This window comes from Amborella trichopoda, chromosome 2 (genome assembly GCF_054954075.1).
Source record: "Amborella trichopoda isolate Santa Cruz 75 chromosome 2, AtrichopodaSantaCruz75HAP2 v2.0, whole genome shotgun sequence".
Taxonomy (NCBI): domain Eukaryota; kingdom Viridiplantae; phylum Streptophyta; class Magnoliopsida; order Amborellales; family Amborellaceae; genus Amborella; species Amborella trichopoda.
Genome location: NC_142337.1, coordinates 17,264,793 through 17,289,855, shown reverse-complemented (window position 1 = coordinate 17,289,855; position 25,063 = coordinate 17,264,793). Strand labels below are relative to the sequence as shown.

The 25,063-nt window shown below is 38.4% G+C and overlaps 1 protein-coding gene across 2 annotated transcripts in view; it reads left to right on the top strand.

Moving 5' to 3' along the window:
• ADT1 (arogenate dehydratase 1) overlaps nucleotides 1-24,752 on the top strand; it is a 40,801-nt gene extending 16,049 nt beyond the window's left edge. The window contains exon 11 of one of the 2 annotated variants that reach the window (XM_020674428.2): nucleotides 24,581-24,752. In XM_020674428.2, the coding sequence (XP_020530087.1) occupies nucleotides 24,581-24,640 (60 nt within the window). In that variant the 3' untranslated portion in view covers nucleotides 24,641-24,752. Of the gene's footprint in view, nucleotides 1-24,175; nucleotides 24,488-24,580 lie in introns of those variants that run through there. The other variant, XM_011629310.3, reaches the window with a different exon arrangement.
• Nucleotides 24,753-25,063: the final 311 nt, after the last annotated feature.

Genomic DNA, 25,063 nt, shown 5'->3' with positions numbered 1-25,063 from the left:
ACGTGCACGCTTGTAGAGCCTTGGTTCATGAATTGGAGGCGATCAACATGCGGCCTAACGAACCTGTGCAAGTGATTCACCTTCTAATTACTCTCTCCACCTCATCGGAGGCCCATTGAAAGATACCCTTCTTCATATATTTGCTTATAGGGGCTATGACAATGTTAAATGTTTTGATAAATCTCCTGTAAAATGTTGTGAGGCCATAGAAGCTACTAACATCTCCCATTCTCTTTGGTGTCAGCTACTCTACAATAGCCTACACCTTGGCTTGGTCCACCTTAACCCCTTCTATTGACAGCCCAACACTACAAATCCCAGAAATATCAAGTTGTCCATCATAAAGCAACACCTATTCATATTTTCAGACAGTTTCGTCTTTTTCAAAACCTCAAACACTTGCCTCAAATGGCTCAAGTGAAAGGACTTTATGATAAAGCACGATGTATATATATTTAAAAAATTCTTTACCCTTACACCGGCAAGATCACTTACAGTGTCCAATTATAATCAAACCACTCTTTAAATAAATAAAATAAAAAAGAAAATCGGTTTTCAATTGCTACCTCTTCAAATATAATTCTTTATTCAAGAAACAAAACTAGAATTTATTGCTTTATGGGAAGAGAAGTAAATATTTAAAAAAGATAAAATTGCTAGAGATTACTTTAACCGGGTTTAATACACCCCACATCGAGTCTCCTCCTTCCGATGGTGCTCGGGATCTATGATCGGTATGTTGATTTCCCTACTATGGCAAAAATCCACTCAGTGACTTAATCTTTATCAAGTCTTAGCTTGATTTTAGAGAGATGAGAGATGAATATGAAAAGAGAGAGGGAGAGATCTATTAGCAAGGGGTTCCACCCCATTGCCACCCACAAAGAATAGAGGTGATGCGTGCCACCAAAACATAGTGCAACTTAGAGAGAGATAAAATTGGTGTATGCCTCCCCTTTAGAAGAGAGGGGAATTTTGGGTAGGGAGAGAATTGTTAAAGAGAGAATATATAATACGTATCTCATTTTATGAGGGAACAACCTCCTTTTATAGATTTTCTATGCCATAAATTTTGCCTCAATTCATAGGGTCAAATCTCAACCGTCGATTTAAGGAGATTTGTGGGGTGAGAGATTTGAGCCATCAATCTCTTTGATCCACCGTCAATATTTAAAGAGATAGCTAGAGCCTTATCCTTCCTTTCCTAAATCTATTCCCTTCAAATAAAGAAAGCTTTTATTTTAATATCTCAAATCTTTATTTATTTAATCAATCAATCTTGATTCAAAGAATTAGTAAATATCTCAAATATTCAACCTTATCACATAAATTGGCTATACTCAAAGAGATAAGCCGACCTAGAGGATAAACATTCTTCCCAAGAAAGTTACGTGGGTGGGTGGAGGCGTGCCACCCTTTTGGTTGGTGGCCATGTGTGGGCCCCACCTAATCCACAACGTTTTAAATTTTGGGCCCCATATTTTAAGAAGGTCCCAAATATTTTAGAAAATAATTTATTTCATATTTAATTTAATTTAATTTTTTTAAATTTTATATTTTATTTAAAACATTGAAAAATTAATTTATCTTAATTTATAAATTCAAATGACAAAAATAAAATATTAGAAGATTCACAAAATTCAAATAAACATTCTAAAAATCACATAACATAAAATTAATTAAAATTAATTAATTTTGATGGGAATCAGATCTGTTAGATCTAGAAAATTATCAATACATGGGAGCACTCCACTTTCAACTGTGAATCACGATCCGCCTAACTTTCTCAAACTGTCTCAGCAGTTCCCATGACCTACAGTCCACTGCAGGGGTTCATGATTGGACCACCAAAGTCAGCCAATAGACTAGGGGATGCAATTCATCACACGCAAGGGCCACACAGTCCCTTGGCTCTCATCTGGGCATATTCCGAGCTCATCAAGGGATAACCCATTAAACCTTTCTCGGTAGATCCTTATGCCCAGGTATCTTGGGTTTTTCCAAACCTCGGCTGGCCTAGCTCGTTGAGCCTAGTCTGAGTATCAACAAATAACATTTTCCTAGTATGGTCCACAAAAGGGCCACACTCCCACTGAGTTTATGTTCCACTATATAAAATGCTCATACAAGCTCTCATAAGGCCTTTAAAGGCCACATAAACCCAACATCTCCCACTTGGCCTTTGAAAGTCTTACATTCTCTCTTCCTCACTTTCTCTCATCCCCATCTGTCTCTCCCAATAATAATCTCTCTCAATACATTAATCATGGCTTACGCCATCAATCCTTTTACAAAAAGACTCATAAGGCAACACCTCTTGCTCTTTACTGTTCGGATCTCATCCCGAAAGTGGTCGTACTTCATATTTCATATCGCATCGCGAATAATGGACCTGCTGTCACAGAAAATCATCAGGTATCCTCATCGCATGGGATCGTATGTTCATTAGCTTAAAGGAGTTCTTCAAACAAGCCGTTTCTTTCTGTAGCTATACAACCAGCGCCACACATCTGGGTTCCATGGGTGAACAACACGATAGTCTGTTGTTACAGCTGGCCTATCAAAAACTAGGTGCTCCCACTGGAATATTTAATTTTATACGTATGGAGTTATTATGGAATCATGGCTCCCTTTTACATGCATATCGCCGCCGTGTTGTTGCAGAAAATTCTCATTGCCTCACAATGCACGGGTTGAAAGTCAAGTCGAATAAGAAATTTCTTAATTTTACGGTTTCCTTGGCCGCCAAATAGCATGTCATGTATTCTACCTCTAGGATGGACAATGCCACCGCATCCTGTTTCTTTGATTGTCAAGAAGCTGTTCTCCCTCCAAATATGAACACGTATCCAGATGTAGACTTCACATCATCTGAATCCTTGAGATAACTTGCATCTGTATATCTGAATATCCAAGTAGCTAAAAAAAACGTGGGACTGTAGCAACTCCCACTCAATTATTGCACATATAATATATACATTCTCAACATTCTTATATCTATATCATGAGGTAGCATATCAAGTCTCATGCAATAAGTAATTCAATACCCATTGGTTTCACAATATGTAAAACCGTTATAAACCACAAAGGTTCAACCACACTAGTCATCTTGGTAGTAGATCCATACAAACCAAGTTATCTAATCAATATAACATGTGTCAAGGAAGCCTAACAAGATAGTCTTCCTGTAACATGCCATATGGTTCAAGGTCTTAGGTAATCGAGGATTCTAAATAACTACAAACATGAGTCAAGGCATATGAGTATTTAAAAAAAAAAACCCATGCATGACAGTATTTCTCTCAATTTTATAAATACCTTAGAAGTCATAATGGTTTTCTCCCTTTTTAAAAAAAATTGACGTAGTATACACAAGCCACGGTTAGATAATAGAATGACGGTATAAAATGATTTCTCATAAAGAATTAGTGGATCTAACATGAATATAGGGTTTTCTCAAAACATCCAATTTAATATTATAATTATGTTTAGTCTTCAAAAATTATTTTACCGCATTCACCTACCAAGTCATGTTTACAACTACAAAAAACAAGCCATAAAGTCCATATTACAATTTTATCTAAAATAAAACATGACTAAATAATGGTTATCAAAATCTTGACAAAAATTTCTTTTTGGCAAATATGGAGACTTTATGAAGAGATCATCATCACATGCAACACATCATATTACTGGACATTATCGGGAGGATGGTCACTAAGATCGAGTTCCATCAAAACACTCCCTCCGTGCTTACATATTTGAATGAGCCATACTCATCTCTTGTGTTTCATACTTACGATTCAAAACCCTTGATCAAATCACATCTTCATGTGTATCACTACCTTAAGTAGTTCGTACTCTTAGCATAAGGAGGCAGCATAACACATGGTATTCATAAATAGGTTCTTTCAAATTTGTTAGCACATATCACTCAATGTCCATATACTCCATACATTTTCATAAAACAATTAGCCAAAATATAACCAAAGCATATAAAAAGTAATTGAATCCTCTTTCCCTATATGACCTTACAATGTAATGTGGGATATATTTAATACCTCAAAACTATGTAGTGTGGTACTTGGGCTTTATTGATTCATTGCTTTTACAATCGTTTGGCGATGTTGGAAGAGCACATAATTGATGAAGAATATATTGGTCTTCGATTTCACATGTCATGATGTGGCCATCTCTTCGGCACTTGGATTCTCCCTTTCTCACATCGTGAAGAAAAATCTTCTTCATCCCATCATTTCAAATATCACAAATTTGATTCTCCCACTAATCTTTAACTTTTCTTTGCTGCCTCCAAGCTTCTATATGTATCCCTTCATTTCGAAGAAGCCAAGATGCTGTTATAGGTATTGTGTTTCTTCTTCCTTTTGTTCCCAGGTGTTGAAACCTAGACTCAAAACCTAATCATAACATCATGGTGTGAATCCCAAATAATATCTTCCTTCAGAGAAATAAATAAGGTGACATACACATCACAAAATAACTCATGCTGTAGAATTTCAAGATGAACATTGTCTAGTAAAATTGAATTTTGTTTTTATCCTTGTGGAGTTTTCTTTCAAGCTAATTTTGTTTAAAAGTAAACACATAATGGTGGCATATATATTTCCACAAGCCTCATATCACTTTGTTAAGCAGGCTTGATAATTATAGCTTTTTAAGTCTCAATAAAGAGCACACTATAATTGCAGAAAATTCAGGATGACTGCTCTTCAATCCAAAATTTTTATTCCTCTCTTCCCATAGATATTTCTCTCTCAAATAAATTTCATTAGAGACTAAACTCAAAATTGAAGTCTAAAAACTTAGTGTGAGCCATAAAATATTATGCTAAGAATAGAAATAAAATCTTGACTTCCAAGTCATGGAAATAATTTTTATTGCAGAAAACAACACTTGCGCACCCTATAAATCGATCATATCTTTCAAACCATAAGTAATTTCTTGATGAAATTTTTTTTGTTTGAAAGTAAACTCAATTTTATGAGTCAGTAAAATTTCAGCAAGAAATAAAATCGTATCATTGGTGGGAAAAATCACGGAACTCAATGGACATTTCTTGAATTTTGCAAGGTCAAAACTGTCACCTTTCAATCATGAGTACATAACTCTCAATTCCCTTAGGATCTCCCACTGAAATTTTGTAGGTAGATCCTACTCTCAAAGACACACAAAATCACTTAAGTATACAACAGAGAAATACATCATTATCGTTTTTATATAACTGTTCCAAAATAACACATAATAATCATTTTGCAAAGTTCCTTTCTCGGTGTTTTGAATATCTCAATAATTTTTAACCGGGATGTATTACTTGACCACAAAGATTAGTAGCTTTCCTACATCTCGTTCCTGAGTTTGATCTCGACTCAATAAAGGGAAAAAACATCTAATGGCTTCAAATATAAACGTTGCTCAAATATCAATGAAAGGACTTTATGATAAAGCACGATGTATGTATATTTAAAAAATTCTTTACCCCTACACCTGCAAGATCACTTACAATGTCCAATTATAATCAAACCACTCTTTAAATAAATAAAATAAAAATAAAATCCATTCTCAATTGCTACCTCTTCAAATACAATTTTTATTCAAGAAACAAAATTAGAATTTATTGCTTTATGGGAAGAGAAGTAAATATTTAAAAAAGGTAAAATTGCCGGAGATTACCTCAAGCGGGCTTAATACACCCCACGTCGAGTCTCCTCCTTTCGATGGTGCTCGGGATCTATGATCGGTGTGTTGATTTCCTACTATGGTAAAAATCCATTCAATGGCTTAATCTTCATCAAGCCTCTTAGCTTGAGTTTAGAGAGATGAGAGATGAATATGAAAAGAGAGAGGGAGAGATCTACTAGCAAGGGGTTCTACCCTTTTGCCACTCACAAAGAATAGAGGTGATGCGTGCCACCAAAACATAGTGCAACTTAGAGAGAAAAAATTGGGGCATACCTCCCCTTTGGAAGAGAGGGGAATTTTGGGTAGGGAGAGAGAATTGTTAAAGAGAGGAAAGATAATACGTATCTCATTTTATGAAGGAACAACATCCTTTTATAGATTTTCTATGCCATAGATTTTGCCTCAATTCGTAAGGTCAAATCTCAACCGTCGATTTAAAGAGACTTGTTGGGTGAGAGATTTGAGCCATCAATCTCTTTGATCCACCATCAAGATTCAAAGAGATGAGCTAGAGCCTTATCCTCCATTTTCTAAATCTATTCCCATCAAATAAGAAAAGCTTATATTTTAATATATTAAAATTTTATTTATTTGATCAATTAATATTGATTCAAAGAATTAGTAAATATCTCAAATATTCAACCTTATCACATAAATTGGGTATTCCTAAAAAGATAAGCCAACCAAGAGGATAAACATTCTTCTCAAGAATGTTACGTGGGTGGGTGGAGGCGTGCCATCCTTTTGGTGGCCATGTGTGGGCCCCACCTAAGCCGCAACGTTTTAAATTTTGGGCCCCATATTTTATGAAGGTTCCAAATATTTTAGAAAATATTTTATTTCATATTTAATTTAATTTAATTTTTTTAAAATCTTATATTTTATTTAGAACATTGAAAAATTAATTTATCTTGATTTATAAATTCAAATGACAAAAATAAAATATCAGAAGATTCACAAAAATTCAAATAAACATTCTAAAAATCACATAACATAAAATTAATTAAAATTAATTAATTTTGATGGGAATCGGATCCGTTAGATCTAGAAAATTATCAATACATGGGAGTACTCCACCTTCAACTGTTAATCACGATTTGCCTAGCTTTCTCAAACTAACTCAGCAGTTCCCATGACCCACAGTCCACTGCAGGGGTTCATGATTGGACCACCAAAGTCAGCCAAAAGACTAGGGGACGCAATCTCAGTTTATGGATTTTAGGTTCTCCCCTACAGACAAAAATCATGGTCCTTCAGACCATGATGCAACCATGACTCTATGGTGCATAAATGTAATCTCTCGCACATGTACACGTTTCATCCTCATTGGTGAATCTCAAAACGGCTATCTATGTACATGCCGTGTGATGATATAACGATGAGGTTTTAGCCATGTCTCTAAAGGCTATTCATCACATGCAAGGGCTACACAGTCCCTTGGCTCTCATCTGGGCATACTCCAACCTCATCAAGGGATAACCCTCTAAACCCTTCTCGATAGATCCCTATGCCCAGGTATCTTGGGTTTTTCCAAACCTCGGCTGGCCTAGTTCGTCGAGCTTAGTCCGAGTATCAGCAAATAACATTTTTTTAGTATGGTCCACAAAAGGACCACACTCCCACTGAGTTTATGTTCCACTTTATAAAATGCTCATACAAGCTCTCATAAGGCCACATAAAACCAACATCAAGTGCTTTTTATCAGTGCAGCTGTAATCTAGGATGTTGTCAAAATACATCACTATGAAGTTCCCAATACTTTGGTTATTGCTATTGTGAAGGTGTTTAGGGCATTTGACAGTTCAAATGGCATGACGAGACACTTTCACATCCCTTCCCCCGTCTTGAATAGAGTCGTCCATACGTCACTAGGTCAAATTCGAATTTGGGATACCCGCACTTCAAGTCAATACCCTTCAAGCTTCTAGCATATCAAGCATTTTATCAAGTCGGATTGGGAAATGGTATTTTTACTGTTATCTTGTTGATTTGCCTTGTTATCCACACACATCTGCTAATGACCATCCTTCTTAGATGTTAGCAAGATGGGAACATCCCAAGGCTCATGCTTTCCATAATCAGCACCGTACTCAATGACCTGGAGAACTGCCAATGCAACACATTATACTCTTTTGGGCTCATGCAATAGTGGGGTAGGTTGGGAAGGCTACCTCCTAGAACCAAGTCGATATAGTACATCTCTCATAGGAGGCCAACCATTGGGCAACCTCTTTGGCATAAACGTCCTTAAATTCATTGATTGATGGCTCTCCAGCTATGGGGATAGAAGCAGTAGGAGAGGGTTCTTTTGCTGGTATGGCATACACAATCCCTTGCTCTTGGTCCTCGCCCCAAAATTGATTCACGGAGAGAATGACCTCATTTTCCTCTTTCTTAGGTTCAGGTTGCGCATCTTGTTTCTGGGGTTGCAGTGTAATCTTAACACCCTTTTTCCAAAAGTTCTATGTGTGTGTCCCCCTATTGTATGGCAGGTCGGAAATATTGCCATGGGCGACCAACAAATTGTGGCATGCATCTACGGAGTATGTCGCACCAAATAGATTTCTCATAGGACTTTCCAATAGTAAAATTGATCAAACAGCAGTGGTAAATTCCAGGAGATCTTATAGGCCTGATGTTGTTGATCACATTTCAAAGCTTGTCCACCGTTTCCAGAGACATCTTATTGCCCTAACTCCCACTGTCGATGATGATGGTGGAAGCTTTGCCTCGAGCGGTACATCCAGTGTCAAAGATATTTGTCTTCAACATGACTCTTCAACTAACTTTGGGGCAGACAGTAATTCTCTAATTTCGAGCAACTCTTCTCCATCTGGATACAGCTCTGTCACACGTCCTTTTGGTTCATCATGAAGCCCCTCATGATAGATAGGTTCCATCTCTATATCTCCCACATGGTCCTCATCCGCCTCATGGAGGTGTGTTCCCTTTTGCCTCTTGGGGCACTCGAAAGAGCGGTGCCCCTTTCACCACACTTCAAACACTTATGCCCTAATCCCGAGTTTGGGTAGACTTGTTCATGGCTTCGTTGTTCCCTATTTTCACCCTATTCCCAGTTTGAAAACTAGGTCAACTGGCTCCTGCTGCCTTAGATTAGTACTAAGCACTTTGGCATCTGAGGAGAACCCTTGACCAGAGAAGCAAACACCAAAACTTCTTCAACTTCACCTTAGTCTTTAAGGCGAATTGATATGCCTCATCAAGATTGATCGTCTGTGTAGGATCAGCTCATCGTGAATCTGAAGTTTCGAGCTACTGACAAAGCAGGCTATGGATTGATCATCGTGTTCGTGGATTTTGTTTTGGTTCATCAGAAGTTGAAACTTCTCAGTATATTCTTGCACACTCTCCTCCTTGGAGAGCAATTTATGAGACCTCTGGTATAGATATGTGGTGTAACGACCAAGAAAAATTTCTTCTTCTGACATGATTCATCTTCTGCCAAGTCCAGATTTTCTCCTTGCCTCTCTACATGCAGCTCGCCTGCAATTGTTACCACCACTTGAGGGCATTCTCCTTCATTGGATCGCTAAGCACTTCATGTTCTTCTGTTTAGATATCTCCTTCGACTCAAAATATGTCTCAATGCTAGCAAGACAACCTAAGAAGTCATTTGGTTGTAGCTGTCCAGAGAAAAGCACAATCTAATCAGATGCTTCTCTTTGCTGCTTGCACTGAATGTTCCTCAAGGTACAAGTCAGGGTCCCTTACTTTTTAGGAAGTGGATCTCCCTTGGTTATGGAAATTGTTCTTTTTTCTGGGCTCTGGTTTGTCACTTTCATGGAAAACCTAATGCTGCTCGAAATGATTTTGGCGCAACACCTGCACGAAATTCTCAAATTGCCTCAACTGATCATTAAAATCCTCCTAGTAAGGCCAAAACTACCACCTCAACCAAAGCCTCTATGTGCTCCTCTAGCGGCCATTGTGCACATTTGCAGCATCTAAGGCACCTTGGGAGTTGACCTGCTCTGATACCAGTTGATAGAGACAAGGATCAAGCAAAGGGAAAACAAGAGAAACCTGCAAATGGATGGACATAGTAATGGGAGCTTTCAAGCCAAGCTTCATAGCCACACCTGTAGATGAATGAGGAAAAACCTAAAATAGAACTCAAAAGCTAGTCTCAACCCTTACATTATAACCTATTTACAGTCTTAACCTAAGTAAAGCGCAATCTGGATTGCCCCATTACAAACTTTACATCACAACTATAAACAAAAACTAAAAAGCAGGAAAAGACAAAATCTAGTCCAAGATCCTCAAAGAGTTGAAACCACCCCTGATTTCGCTGTTTGTCCTTTGAAGGTCATTTTCAGGCCACTAGATGCATTTCTGTAAAAAATCTGCTTCCGCAACCTTTGGAGTGGGTTGGGACGTTGTAGGTCTCTGAAAGAGCTTTATGTAGGGTACTAATAATCTCAATTTTGAGCTAAGAGCGCAAGCTATGCATTATTGAAGGCCTGCTGCTCAAAGAATCGCCTACATATTTTTCCCTCTCTAACCTTTGAACTTACCAAGTCCCTTAATCGTGGGACCCTCTTTCATCCCATGTTGGCCCCCTTCTAACAAGGAAAACAGAACCTGCTAGTACAAAGGAAGAAACCATGTTTTCAACAAAAGATTCCTATACCATTTTTTAAGGAACTCTTAAACCCTAGATAGTCTACGTAAATAAAGTCCCATTTTGTTTCTCTAAGCTAGTATTTTGAAGTAAAAAATGACAAAAAATTCCATCCACTCCCCAGCACTTTAAAAATCTAAATAAAAATTCCAACGACATCTTGTGTTGCTCCTGCATTAGGATGGGATCCACTATTGTGTTCTTCCATGTTTGTGAGTTTAAACTTCAACTTTCGCTTCCATAAAGGGGAATTCGCACCATCAAGTTTCTCCAACTTTACCAGTTCTTCTATGAAGTCCCTTCGTGCCATCCTGCAACTTGATCAAACTGGTGCAGACTTTAAGGATGTTATACTTGATTGTTGAAGTGTGAAAAGAAGAAGTTACTGATAGTTGCAGGTTAGAACATGGCAGCAAATACAAAGACCTTTAGGGACTCAGAGCCCCACATAGGGAGGTTCAAGGCATAATCTATCAAAACTTAAAGGTCATTTTTTGTACTTATACATCCTTTTTAGTAATACAATGTTAACAGTTGAATCATCGAAGGAGATGCTCAAAACGTCATTACCTGGGCTCAGGCTCCACACCTTGCCCTAGATACCTAGCCACAATTTTTGACGAGATTACTCATATTTGCAGGGTTATGGCCATCTCATGGAGGCATACCTGGAGGGAGTCCAGCACCCTCGCGGACCATTTGGCTATAGACGGAGCGCTTTCCAGCATCACTTGACCTCGTGTGCTTTTGTTTTTTGTATCTATGTAATTTTGTTTATTATGCTTGGGCCGTTCTGCTTACCATAACCCCATTTTTTGTATAGGACTGCCATTCTTGGTAAGCCTATTTTTTCGCAAGAGGCCCAGTCTTTGGGTTTTCTCTTTGCTTCTTTGTACTTGCTTCTTATTAATACAACAGTTAACACAAAAAAAAAAAAGCACACATTACGAGCAGATAGCATATGGTCCATCCATAGCCCATTACTCCGTAATTCCATACATTTCAAACCATTAGACAAGTAGTCCATACTCCATAGTTCAAACCATAGTCCAATCTCCATGGACTCCATACACAATAAAAATCGGAAAATATAATCCAATATTCAAAATTTTTGAATTTAGTCATCAATTCATCATCAAGATTCAAGAAAAGAAAATAAATAACACATATAACATATCAAATGTCCATAGTCCACAAACACTCCTCCATATTCCATTTCCATAGTCCATACATACACATAAGAGGAGGAAAAGAAAAAGGAAAGAAATATAGACTTGAAGACTCAAAGAGTCTTCAGTCATCACTCATCATCAGAAAAGTGGGGGTCAACTGCATCATATGCATCAGAGTCAAGCCCATCATTATCTGAATCATCTTCCTCCTCAACGTAATGACTGTCCTCCTCTGTATCTTCTGAAATTGCCTCTGCTTCCTCCACCTTCGTCCTCTGTTAAGAAGATCTAGTGGCCTTAAGAGGGTCGGCTGCAGCCCTTGAGGCCTCCATGACCATATCCCATTTACCTCTCGACCTTATCATCATCGACCACTCCATGGAGTTGCCCATGTTTTTTGGTTTGAGGGCATCTCTCTTAGCATATCTCTTCTTCAAGTATCGATTGTACTTCACATAAACCAAGTCATTGAGCCTCTTTGATTTAGGCATGTTTCTTTTCTTTGTATGAATCAAATAAAATCAAATAAAATTAATTAATATTACAAATTCACAATTGACATAGTAATCATTAAGTACTAACCAGTAATTACTAATATAAATTAGTAAATTGTAAACTAATAAAATAAATTACCATCTCAAAATTACTCCAGTTCCGATCATATCCGAACAAGGTAGTGGTCAGGGTCAAGATCCGAATAGCCAACGTTTGTAAGTTTCGAGCACTATACCCATGTTTGCTCCACCAATTGACTGCAAATTGTTTATGACATATGATTTACAATTATATATGAACCATAAAAAACAAATAGCAAACATGAAACTTGAACTTGAGGACTGAGTGAAGCATATTATTACTTGGATCAATTTTGGTCCTTTGTCTCATCTCCATTTGACTCCCAAAAGACTTCAATGCACAATCGTAACTTATTAGCTCATCAATGGATAATATGTCTTGGATATCTGGGTTTGGGACAAACACATCCAAACACTAACTAAAACTAGTCATAATTGTATTATTTGTGTGTATATCCCTATCAGCATAATGAAACGCTAGGTTCAAATAATAACCAACTGCATGCAATGGTTGATGTAGCTGCTGATCCCACTTGTATCAATGATCTTCCAAATTGGCTCATCGTGGCTCACATCATCATCCAAATTATGGGCTATCTCTCTCTTACAACTTTCCATTGCCTCATATGTCTAGCCCATGGAGGGCTTGTCACTATCAACCATGCGAAGGACTTTGACTAGAGGAAAAAATACCTTAAGAGCGCCGCCCTTCACTCCTCGCCAAAAAGGCTTAGAAAGGACTATATCTCACATTCTTCCTTTCTGATCCCTAACCCACTTGCACACTCTCCATTAATTAGAAGTAAACATTTGCCTCAACTAGACCCTCCTTGATTGTGTACTATCTAGACATAAGTACTAGGTAGCAAATCTCGTGACCCTGGCCTCACTATTTCCTTCTTCTTTGTGAATTTGTGCATCATGCTGAGGGTGAGGATGTGGCTATAAATGAAAGTTGTAGCTGACCTAGGCTTCTTAAATGTACCTGAAATTTCGCTCAAACCGTTAATAGCCTCAAGCATGAGGTCTATACAATGTGTTGCGCATGGCATCCAAAAGATATTAGGGTAGGTTGTGCACAACAAATTAGTAGAGGCAACATTAGGAGCAGCATTATCTGTGATAAAATGTATAACATGCTGCTACCAACCTCCTTGATACCCTTCTCATTCACTTTAAATATGTAATGGGCATCATGGCTATCATCAGAGGAATCCATGGACGTCAAAGAAACAGTCCTAAAGGACAATTTGCCAACAAAGTCATTTGACTTCTTCTCTTCTTGAAATCCAAACATCAGTCATAATAAAAATACCATATTGAACCCATGCATCCTTCTGTGACTCCACAATCTGCCTCGTGACATTCACATCTTTTTTTAAAAGAGGCTCAGAAAGCCCATATGGGGTTGGGGGCTTCAACTGAGGCTCAAATTGGCCAATTACCTCTACCAAGGTGTAGAAGCTTCTTAAGCGAGCAACATTGAAAAGAATGCTCGCCTTATAAGTCCAACTAGCCATGAATTATGCGGTTCTCTCTCTTCCTTCTTGATTATGTTTTTAATAGTGGTTTTCTTCCTTGTTTATGCACCTGCAACCTTAGGGTCAAGACGGGGCAAAAAAGAATTCATAGGCCCCCTAGAGCAAGTCCTATTATGCCCCCCACCCCCAGAACCAACTACAACTCCCTTTCCTTTCCCGTTAGTCTGGGACATAGCATGTTGCTCCACCTCATCACACCCCTTCTGATCACTATCATCGTCATCATAATTAGCACAAACCCTAGACCTAAGCTCTGTTATGGATGCCTTTCTTTCCTTTTTCTTCTTTTTTACTATGCTCAGTTTTTTATCTCGTCCCTAACTGCATTAAGAGCTTTTTTACACGGGGCAACATATCCCTGATACTGGCAAGATGTTTCTTGAATCGATTTATGCCCCCAATTTGTGTCCTTCTCACAATAATTGCATCTTATGCAGTTTTATCTAAAGGATTCGGACTATAGCCGTATTTCCAACCCAGATCAACACTTCTAGTAAAGCCAAAGAAGACATCTCAAATTAATCAAAACAATTTGAAAAACAACATTTTTTAACTAACCTTGATTACCCGATATTCAAACTTCCACCTTTGAGATGCTTTCCAATATCAAAATCTTCTAAGTAGTAAAAAAGTCTCCAAAAGTAAATCCAAACTCAAAGGGAGATGTTTGGATCAATTTTTTGGAACATTGAGAAATCTTTCGATCTTATGGAAATCACAGAATCCTAATTTTTTGAAGTTTTTTTCTCTCTGAAATAGTTCAAATGGGGTTTAGGATGCATATATATATAAACCCCCCTTTTTACAACCTTAAATTAAAAGCAAAGCCCTCAATTGCCCCTCAACGAGGAGCATTTTTGCCCTTGGGCATGGCGTGGGCCTTGGGCGCCATCCTAGGCAGGCACCTGGGCGCCTTGGCAGTTGCTCTCAGGGACTGTCCACCTAGGAAGCACGCATTGGGTGCATGGCGCCTAGGTGGCCACCTAGACGTTAGACGTGCTGCTTTTTGAAACACTAGTATCTCGAGAGCTTACCCTGTGCCTCTCTTAGGCTGCGTTTAAGGTCAAGGACCATCCTACCTTGGCTAGAAGTAACCACCTTTCCATTTTCTATAACATGGGAACTCATAAGTCCATTCCCAGTTGAGGGAACTCATAAAGGATATTTGTGTTCCACCCTCCATGATTGGTTGGATCTAAGGTTTTTGGAGCTATCGGGCTTATATCGTCATCTGGCATGTCCAGCGATGTAGGACCTTGGCCATTCAATTCCATAGCCGAACCTACAGTTATAAAAAGGTACCAATTTTAAAAGAGGCTCAGAAAGCTCATATGGGGTTGGGGGTTTCAATTGAGGCCCAAATTGGCCAATTGCCTCTACCAAGATGTAGAACGTCCTAGCAATGTACTAAGTGGTTCTCTCTCTTCCTACTTGATTATGTTTTTAATGGTGGTTTGCTTCTTTGGTTTTGCATGTGCAACCTTAGGGTTAGGATGGGGCAAAAAAGAATCCATAGGCCCCTTAACTCGAGTCGTCTTATGCCCCCCACCCTTTTAACCAACTACAACTTCCTTTCCTTTTCCCTTAGTCAGGGACATAGCATGCTGCTCCACCTCATCACACCCCTCCTCATCACTGTCATCATCATCATAATTAACGTGAACCCCAAACCTAAGCTTTGCTATTCATGCCTTTCTTTCTTTTTCTTTTTTAGTATACTCATATAATTTTTTATCTTGTCCCTAATTGCATCAAGAACTTTTTTATACCGGGCAATATCCCCCTTGATACCAGCATAATGTTTCTTGAACCGATTTATACCCCCCATTTGTATCCTTCTCACAATAATTGCTTCTTATGCAATTTTATCTAAAGGATTCGGGTTAGAACTGTATTTCCAACCCAGATCACCACTTCTATTAAAAGCCGAAGAAGACATATCAAATTAACCTAAACCTCATAAAAACAAAAATTTTTCATTAACCTTGATTTTTTAATCTTTAAACTTCCGCCTTTGAGATGCTTTCCAATATCATAATCTTCTAAAAAGTAAAAAAACCTCCAAACGTAAATCCAAACTCAAAAGGAGATGTTTGGATCAAGTTCTTGGAACATTGAGAAATCCTTCGATCTTATAGAAATTACAAAATCCCAATTTTTTGAAGTTTTTCTCTCTCAGAAATAGTTCAAATGGGGTTTAGGTTGCATATGAACATAAACCCACCTTTTCACAACCTTACATTAAATAAGGAAAGTGTCCTAAAAATGCCCCTCAATGAGAGGCATTTTCGCCCTTTGGCATGGTGTAGGCCCTGGGTGCCCTCCTAGGCAGGCACCTTGGTGCTTAGGGCGTCGAGGCTCCTGTCCAAGGACTCCCCACCCAGGAAGCCCGCCTAGGACTGGGCGCATGGCCTGCCTTGGCGGCCGCCTAGACGCTAGACGGGCTGCTTTTTGAAACACCGACATCTTGAGATCTTACCCTTGGCCTCTCTTAGGCTGCACCTAAGGTCGAGGACCATCCTACCTTAGCAAGAAGTTACCGCCTTTCCATTTTCTGATTATGAGAACTCATAGGTCCTTTCCCAGTTAAGGGAACTCATAAGGACATTCATGTTACGCCCTCCATGATTGGCTGGATCTTAGGTTTTTGGAGCCATCGGGCTCATATCATCATCGGGCATGTCCAGTAATGCAGGACCTTGGCAATTCAATTCCATACCCAAACCTACAATTATAATGATGTCATTTTCCCCTTTAGTAGCTTTACTGTTTAGTGACAGCATGCTAGTCATCTTTCACCTTTCCAGTTTATGTTTGAGGTTTTGCATCTGGGCTTTAGAGTAACACTGCGAAGCCCTCTCAAACTTGTGCTTTGACGGGATGCCTTCTCATCACTTGCTCTGCCATGAAGACATCAAGGATTGCACTCTAGAGGGCTTTCCTAGGTCAAACTATTGGCAGGGCTTCACAGCAACAAAGAGCCCTCTTCCACTTTTGCTTTTATGTTATGCAAAGCTCTTGTTTGAGAGTTCTTAGCAAGTGAAGCGATGCCCTCTCAAACAAGAGCTTTGCTTCACCTGTTGAGCTCTTGTTTGAGACTGCTTGCAGCAGCAAAAAGCCCTCTTAAACGAGTGCATATTTGAAAGCACAAGTTTGAGAAGGCTTCGCAAGAGCAAAAAGCCCTTACTACTGCAAATTCATGTTGCTTCATCTTTATCATAGAATTCATCAAAATTATGAAATTGTTGTTGGAGAGAATCTTGGGTTATCCCAGATATATATCAAGTGTCACATATCTCATTATTATATTCTCCATCAATGTACACTGTCCTATGAACTATGGCTGCCCATTTGATATTTTGCTTTTGCATAATTTTTGACATTCCTGCCCTCCCATGAACTACGCGGGACTTGGCTAATTTCAACACTATTAGGCATCCCATAGGCAAAGTCATCTGAAACATGTCAATGGTTTGTTCGCTAGGTAATATGTCTCTTTCCACCGGCCATAAAATATGCATGCATCTTGGAAGGGAACTGACTTGATTTAAAATTGAAACTAATGAGTTGTCTAGGAGTGGCACATGGATGATCCAATGAAGGTAGTCAAAACATTCTGAACCAATATTGACCAATGATCATGCTTTCCCACTTTCATTGAGGTACAACGATCAAATCATAGTTGTTGGAAGCAGGTGTAGGAGTGAGGGATCATTGTTAGGAAGAAGCTTCCTAATTTGGACGTCATTTGAGTGCTCTTACAATAAACATTAAAAAATTATGAAAATTGTAAAAGTGCACGTACACACAATTTTAGTAAGTTACATTTGGATACACAATGAACATTATATATTTTATTTTCTTACAATTATGCTTTTTTAAAGTAAATTTCAAAACTGATTTATTTACTATCTTATCATAAAAAAGTCCTATGTAATAATATTATCAAAGGTATTTGCTTGATCAAAATATTGTAAATTTTGAGAAAAGATATAAATAGATTTAAGTTATACTAGGCTCTGTCCTTTTTTCTTCTATCCCTTCCTTGTAAATTAAAAAGGAAACTAAAGCATAGACAGAAAGAAAATAAATAAAGAGAGATAAGTGAGAGGACTTTTCATCCATGGTTGCTAAACTTGGACCCCCCATCCATCATTAGTGAAATTATGAAACATGGCATTTAAGTCTATCCTTTTGTCCTTTTCAAATTGATCTGGATATAAACATTTTTTTTTTTTGGAAAGTCAGTGGGGGAGAAGGCCCCCTACCTGTTTTTAATTAATATTATAAAGTAAAAAGAATGCAGCTCATTGTTTAACAACCCTAGAACAAGGCACCTGTGACAAATTATGAAGTCAAGCAAGGGAAATACAGTTCGGCGGACAAGAACACCAAACAGTGGCTTGTAAACAAGCTGTGGCGCTTTTTGCAAGATTATCAGCCACCATGTTGCCCTCGCAAAAAATATGGGTGATTGACCCCCATGATTTAAAAGCCGTTGTGTACAAATTGCCGCAATTGTAAATATTTTCCAAGGAGACCGACAACGTTCATGAATAACATTAACAAGCAATGCTGAGTCACTTTCAATCTGAAGAGGGAAACACTTCAACTGAAAAGCTAGAATTAATCCTTCTTGAAGAGTAGAGAACTCTGCATAATTGTTAGAAGTGGTCCCAAAAGGTTTGGAAAAAGCTGCAATAAAACCATCATCACAATCGCTAATAACACCACCCCCACCTGCTCGTCCTGGATTATGCAAGGAAGCCCCATCAATGTTAAGCTTGAAATGATTATGGCTAGGAAGTGACCACGCTACCGGGATATGACACTGATCTTTCTGTTGATGCCAATTAATCTTTAAGTTGTCAATAGTCGCTTTTTTTGACATATGAAATGTCTAGGATTTAGCATTAGCTAACTCCCGAACATGAGATATGATTTTTTTTTGGAAAAGTAAACATGACAAATGATTTGTTGAAGCAATTGTTCCCTTGAAGCAATTGTTCCCTCTTGAGTAGTCTAGGCTGGAAGCTTCTCCGATTACACTCCACCCATAAAAACCAAATAGTTGTGAAAGACAAAGAAGACCAGATATTGAATAATCCATTAGATTTGAATATGAAAGATAACCAACTTCTCAGCATCACATGAATAGAAGAACCAGAAATAAAGCGCTTACCGCAACACCATGCAAGAGATCTCCATATAGCCTGCAAGAAATCACAAAGGAACAAAAGATGACAGGGATTATCATCACTATTTTTACAAAAAGGACAAACATGAGGAGCCATGGCTATCCCACGCTTCTGCAATAGAGTTATAGTGGGTAGCCGATCGTGAAGAGTCAACCAAGAGAACCATTTTGCTCTGGGGTGGCATTTTGATGACCACAAGGTTCTGAAGATCGGCTGAGAGGTACCTTTTTTCCAATAAACTCCCAAGCCTCAAACCACTTGCTGAATGAATCCATACCAGAAAATCCCTATGTGGTTGTGTCGGAATGATAGAACTTCCAACCTCCCTCCATATCTGAGTCAAACTTCCTAATGTAGGTGGCGGTAATACCCAAGACTGAGGAGAACCTCTAATATAATCAGAAACACTTGGCATTGCAATCTCAAGATCTTGATGAACATTCAAACCATAAGAATCCCGTATTGAATTTCTGATAACCATGGGTCTGCCTAGAAATCCACGAGCCTACCATCTCCAATTACCCACCAAACATTATATTTCAAATGAGATAATCCAAGTTGAATACCCTTCCAAGCATAAGATGAGTCTTTTATATTTAGTCTCCCATATGGAAGAACTCCTGAAATAACGATGGTTAAAGAATCGAGCGATTAGAAATGAATGGTCTGCCAAAATTCTCCAAGCCAACTTCATCATCCCTGCAATATTAAATCCCCTATACCACGCACTCCTAGGCCCCCCTCAGCTTGAGGTAAACAAATTGTTGTCCATTTGACAAGATGCACCCCCTTCTTTTTAGCCACCCCTGCTTATAGAAAATTCCACTGCAATCGTTCAATCATATTACAAGTTCGTTTTGGTAAAATAAATGATAGAATCCAGAATATTGATGAAGCACATAAAACTGATTTCAACAACTGAAGACGCCCTTCATAAGATAGGGTTAAAGTTTGCCAAGAGCCTATCCTTCCAATAATTTTACCCACCAAGCTATGGCATTGACTATGTTTCAAATGGCCATGAAATAAGGCAACCCCAGATAACGTATTGGGAGAAGGCCTTCACCAAACCCTAACTCCCTCATAATCAATGATTTGTTTCCCTATGAGACCCCATAAAAGGCTTTGCTTTTGACAATATTAACGCTCTAACCTGTAGTGTTGCTTCAAAACTGGAGAGAACTGATTTAAAAGCAACAACAGTAGTAATAGAAGCATCACAGAAATCATAGCATCATCAGCATAAAACAAATGTTATACTTCATAATCACAACCTGAAGGAAAAGCTCTAGGAATCATACCTTGCTCATTCACAAAATCCAACTGCCTACTCAAAAAGTCCATCACCAACAAAAAGAGATAACGAGATAGGGGATCTCCTTGTCTAAGGCCTCTTTTCCCCTTAAAATACCCCTTAGGAGATCCATTATGCAATACAGAGAAGGAAGGTGTAGATATGCATAGCCTAACCATGAAATAAACATATCCAGAAATCCCAAAGCCTTCATACGTGCAGTAACAAATGACCAAGATACTCTATCATAAGCACTACACAAGTCTAGTTGCAAACACATTTTAGGCTGATTAGTGTTTTTGTTGCATATAGATATGAGTTCATTTGCCATGAGGATGTTATCTGTAATAAGTCTACCTTTCAAGAAAGTAGCTTGTCTCGGATCAATCAAGTCATTGAGTACTACCCGTAAGTGGTTAGAAATGATTTTTCTTATAAATTTATACAAGACATTGCATAAACCAATTGGGCAAAAGTCTTTCATAACTAAAAATTGGGCAAAAGTCTTTCATAACCGTAGGGGTATTTACTTTAGGAATAAGAGAGATAAAGGTAGAATTGATTTGTTTGAGAAATTTACCTTTCTTAAAGAAGTCATTGAGAGCGAGAAATAAATCCTTCTTGAGCACCTCCCACCGAAATTTATAAAATTCGATGGTAAAACCATCAGGGCCCGAAGCAATCTCACATTTCATCCCCCAGATGCGATCCTTTATTTCCTCCAAATAGACATCCTCAACCAGCTTCTCTTGCTGATCAGTGCTAAGCAAAGATGGTCGGAAATACTGTTCAGTCATACTAGCATCGAACCCAATCACATGAACATCAATATCTGTTTCCAAAACCAATAAATTTCCATTTTAATCCTTGAGGTAGACAATATGATCACTTATCCTTTTGATCACATTATATAAATGAAAAAACCTTGTATTAGAATCCCTGTCCTTTAACCAATTTTTCCTGGACTTTTGTCTCCAAATATTCTCTTTATGGCCCAATAACTATTGCAGTCTTCTAGTACATTCCTTATCCTCTATCATTAAGTTTTCATTTGAAGGGTCACTGCACATATTATCATGTATAGAGGATAGTTGCTGTCGAACTACTGAGATAGAATGACTTACATAACTTCCTTGATCCAAACAGGCAAATCCCTCCTTAATCTTTTCAACTTTGTAACAAAGCGGAACATAGGTGTGCCCCCTACCATACCTTGCCAAGATGCTGAAATAACATCAATAAAATCTATAGTCTTTTCCAAGGTCGAGAAGTATTTAAAGGGTTTGGCCCGACTTGGCCCAAATTTGATATCGATACCAGCAAAGGACAATGATCAAAATTACCCTTTGGAAGCAACTCTACTTTAGATTCTTGGTATGCCAGCACCCAATTTGTGTTTGCCAAAGCATGATCCAATCTCCTTCTAGCACATCTTCTACGAATCTGATTATTAGACCAAGAAAAAACCCAATTTCGTTTCTAAAAGAAATAATAACCCCACATTATTCTGATTTTTAAGGACTCCAATATCCGAAACTCTGCCATAGCCCTGAAGGCCACGGACATTCCATGATACAACTGACATATATAGACTAGGAAATAGAGGGCTTTCCAGAAGGGGGCTTACCTTTGCGAACCAGTGGAGTACCCTGAGAAGAACGTTGTACCTTATGAGAGGTCGCTTTCCTTCCTCCAAGAGATATTGAAGGAGTTGTTACGTTGGAACGAAGTTTGGCTTTATACATCCCATCATCAGCAACATGTTGTTGCATATGGCGAGAGCTATGCCCCGTATCAATGCCCTCACTCTCAACAATATATATATATATATATACATATATATATATATATATATATATATATATATATATATATATATATATATATATATATAAGATCCTTCCGTCGACGGCCACCGCCAAATAGAAACAGTAGCGCAGCCATATCAGCAGCAACCTTTGACCTATCACAGTCAATAACATCGAAAACCTCTGGCTGAGTTTGAACCATAGCATCATTGTATTGATCCCCCAGCTGTTCATCACCATCATCAACGTTAAGAGGAAGATCACTGGAATCCTCGGCCTGTTTAGAGCCAGTAACATCAGCAGCGTTCAGCTGGTGTCAAGCCATAGAGTCATCCCCATCATCAGAGCTTGAATCGACATTGTTACTAGCATCAGTTAACTGCTCACTATCAGCAGTTATATCCACATTTCGCTGCATTTTTAACATTTGAAAAAATATACCATACAAGGATTTCATCAATACTTCCATTCTTTGTGGTTTGACATGCACAAACGACTTTCTCCTTTGATCAGTATACATTTAAAATTTGTTTTCCTATAAATGATCTAACATAGTTGTGAATTATATAGACCGATCCCATAGGATTGTGATTGTGATCGTCTTTCCCCCATATGGGAGCAGGATCATGCAAGATCCCACTCCGGGGCATGGGACGCTAGATCACTACCAATTTGGGAAATTCCAGAAACTACGGATCAAACCATAGATTTTTGTTTATGGGTGTCTAATGAGATTTAGATAAGGGATCTCCATAGTATGACATGCTTGAAAGCTACAATCATCACAGTGGTATGGTGCTGATGAATGCCAATGTAGAACCAAGGAAGAAAATGAGTGATTGTTGACATCTAAAACAGATAGCTCTTAAATCAGGTACCAAATCTGACCATGGCAATAATGAGGTGAGAAACAGTGATTGATGGAAGTAGCTACCATTTGAAGTTTCTAACAAAGCATGTTTGAGAATCAAGCTTTTGAATCGACAGGGTTACCATCGAGGTTAAGTTCCTATTTCTGCTAGACAAGATTAAATACCATTTTTTTTTCCTAAGATGGTGTTCCTTTTTGTTTTTTTTTTCTCCTTTTCTTTTTGTCATCTTCTTTCCTATTCCTTTTCTCTCTCTTGTGAGCAGTGGGGATGTGGTGGCAGCAGAGGAGGAGTGGGGATTCTCCATAGGTTCGAATGGGATGTTCCCTCTGTGAATGGCCATTAGTGAGAGGATTTCTGTGCACCTATGAGTTCATACCAAATGAAGGACTGGGGAACAATCTTAGTGTAATTGTGACCTCTGGACCTTTAATGTGTAGCGACGTCCATCTTGTGGTGGCTGCTGAACTGTAAGGGATCTCTTTGGCAACCTTGTGCCAGCCTGGTTTGGGTGGCTTGATGTGGGTATGCGATTGAAGGAACCTTCAAGTGTTTGTTGTGTTTCATGGGGATATTTTTCCTTTTAGGGGCATAGGATCAAGTTCTACGTAATCAACAAGATCTATTAACTACCTGAACACTCTTGTAGGAAGTCTCTTTGTGAATGTGATTAGATCTGTTCAATGTAGATCACTGTTTTGTAGACTTATGGCAGTTTGTTAATTATTACTCTTTTTGATAGTGTCATGCTACTGGTTCAGAAAGAATAGTTTTTAACTATAACTAGGATCTCTAGGAAAAGGTGCGGTTCCATTAAATGCTGTAGTCCCTGGTTTCATTTGACATTGCACTTTGTTGTCCATTGGGGATTGTAATTCACTTGTGTGGGAATGATGCTTCTCTGAGTAGGCTTGTCAAATTTGCTGTTGTCTTGGGGAGTCCTTCGTTTGAGTGCCTGAGATTATGCTAAAGATATCTTGACAATGGGAGAAATATTATTACCCTATAAACTAACTTTTTACAGTACACGATTTCTTTTTCTATTCAGCTGGATGTTTAACAATTCTGATATACTCAGCGTTTCATCTAGTAAACCCCTTGGTTAGGACAATGCTAGATAAGTCATTTTCTATATGAGATCTGTAGGAGCTATTATACTCTCTCTCTCTCTCTCTCTCTCTCTCTCACGCGCACACAGACACACACACACAAAATGAAATGGCTTTGCTGCAACTTTGTGGTGATTGTAAAGTTCCATATCATTGCAGCATCTGTTTGGAATGATATTAGTCTTGAGTTATTTTCTATTGATAGTTTTATGTAGCAAAAGCAAGCCAATCTCAGCAAGCTCACAATGCTGTTGTGGGTTGCAGGAATTTGCAACATTCATCCGGGTTCTTGGCTGCTACCCAATGGACTGTACAGCACTATAGACATCAATCCCTTTCTCCCACACTTCACTGGAAAATAAATATTTGTTACAGCCCATTTTTTGATTGTTTAATCAATGATGGCTCTGAGAACTGTCGACAGCACTTTTTTCTTCAGCCAGCTTCCTGCTGGTTTGTCTTCTGTTTAATTTTGTTTTGTTTTGTTATATAGTTTTTGTACAATACAGTTGTTACAATTGCTTTTTGTTGTGCAAACCTCTATTCAGCAGGTAGTATTCATTTCTTTTATTTTCCTGATGGGCAGTTCGTTATAATTTGGGTCCATTCCTAAGCAATTAGGCTGCTTCTTTGAGATGAAGATTTTTAAAATGCAAGTCATGGATGCAGGACATTGCATGGGGGAACATGTGCCAATGCACGATCGGAAGTACTTGGGATCACCTATGAAAACTTTCAGTATTAATCCTTTCTGTTATTTGCTTTTGACTGAGAATGTGTTTACAACTTCCCCTCGAGCACAATGAGTAGAGTTATATATGGCTTCCACAGGATTTGGTCATACTTGCTTAGTGACTAATCAATATTCTTAGGGTGCATCAGATTTTTGGGAACAGACCCGACTAGCCTGTCCTGATCAACCCTAAACTGGTCGGTCTCTTAAAAATGGGAGCCGGAAAAGACATCTAGTTTGTGAAATTTGTTTTGTTATAATTTTAGGGGTGCGACCAATTTAATACCGTCTAGTCACTTTGAAAATGTGAGGGAAAGTATTTTTAAGATATCATGACTCCAAGTTAGAGGAAGAACTCATATCATGCAAACAACAAGGTTAAATTCGATTTTATATTTCAGTGCAAACAACAAGGTTTT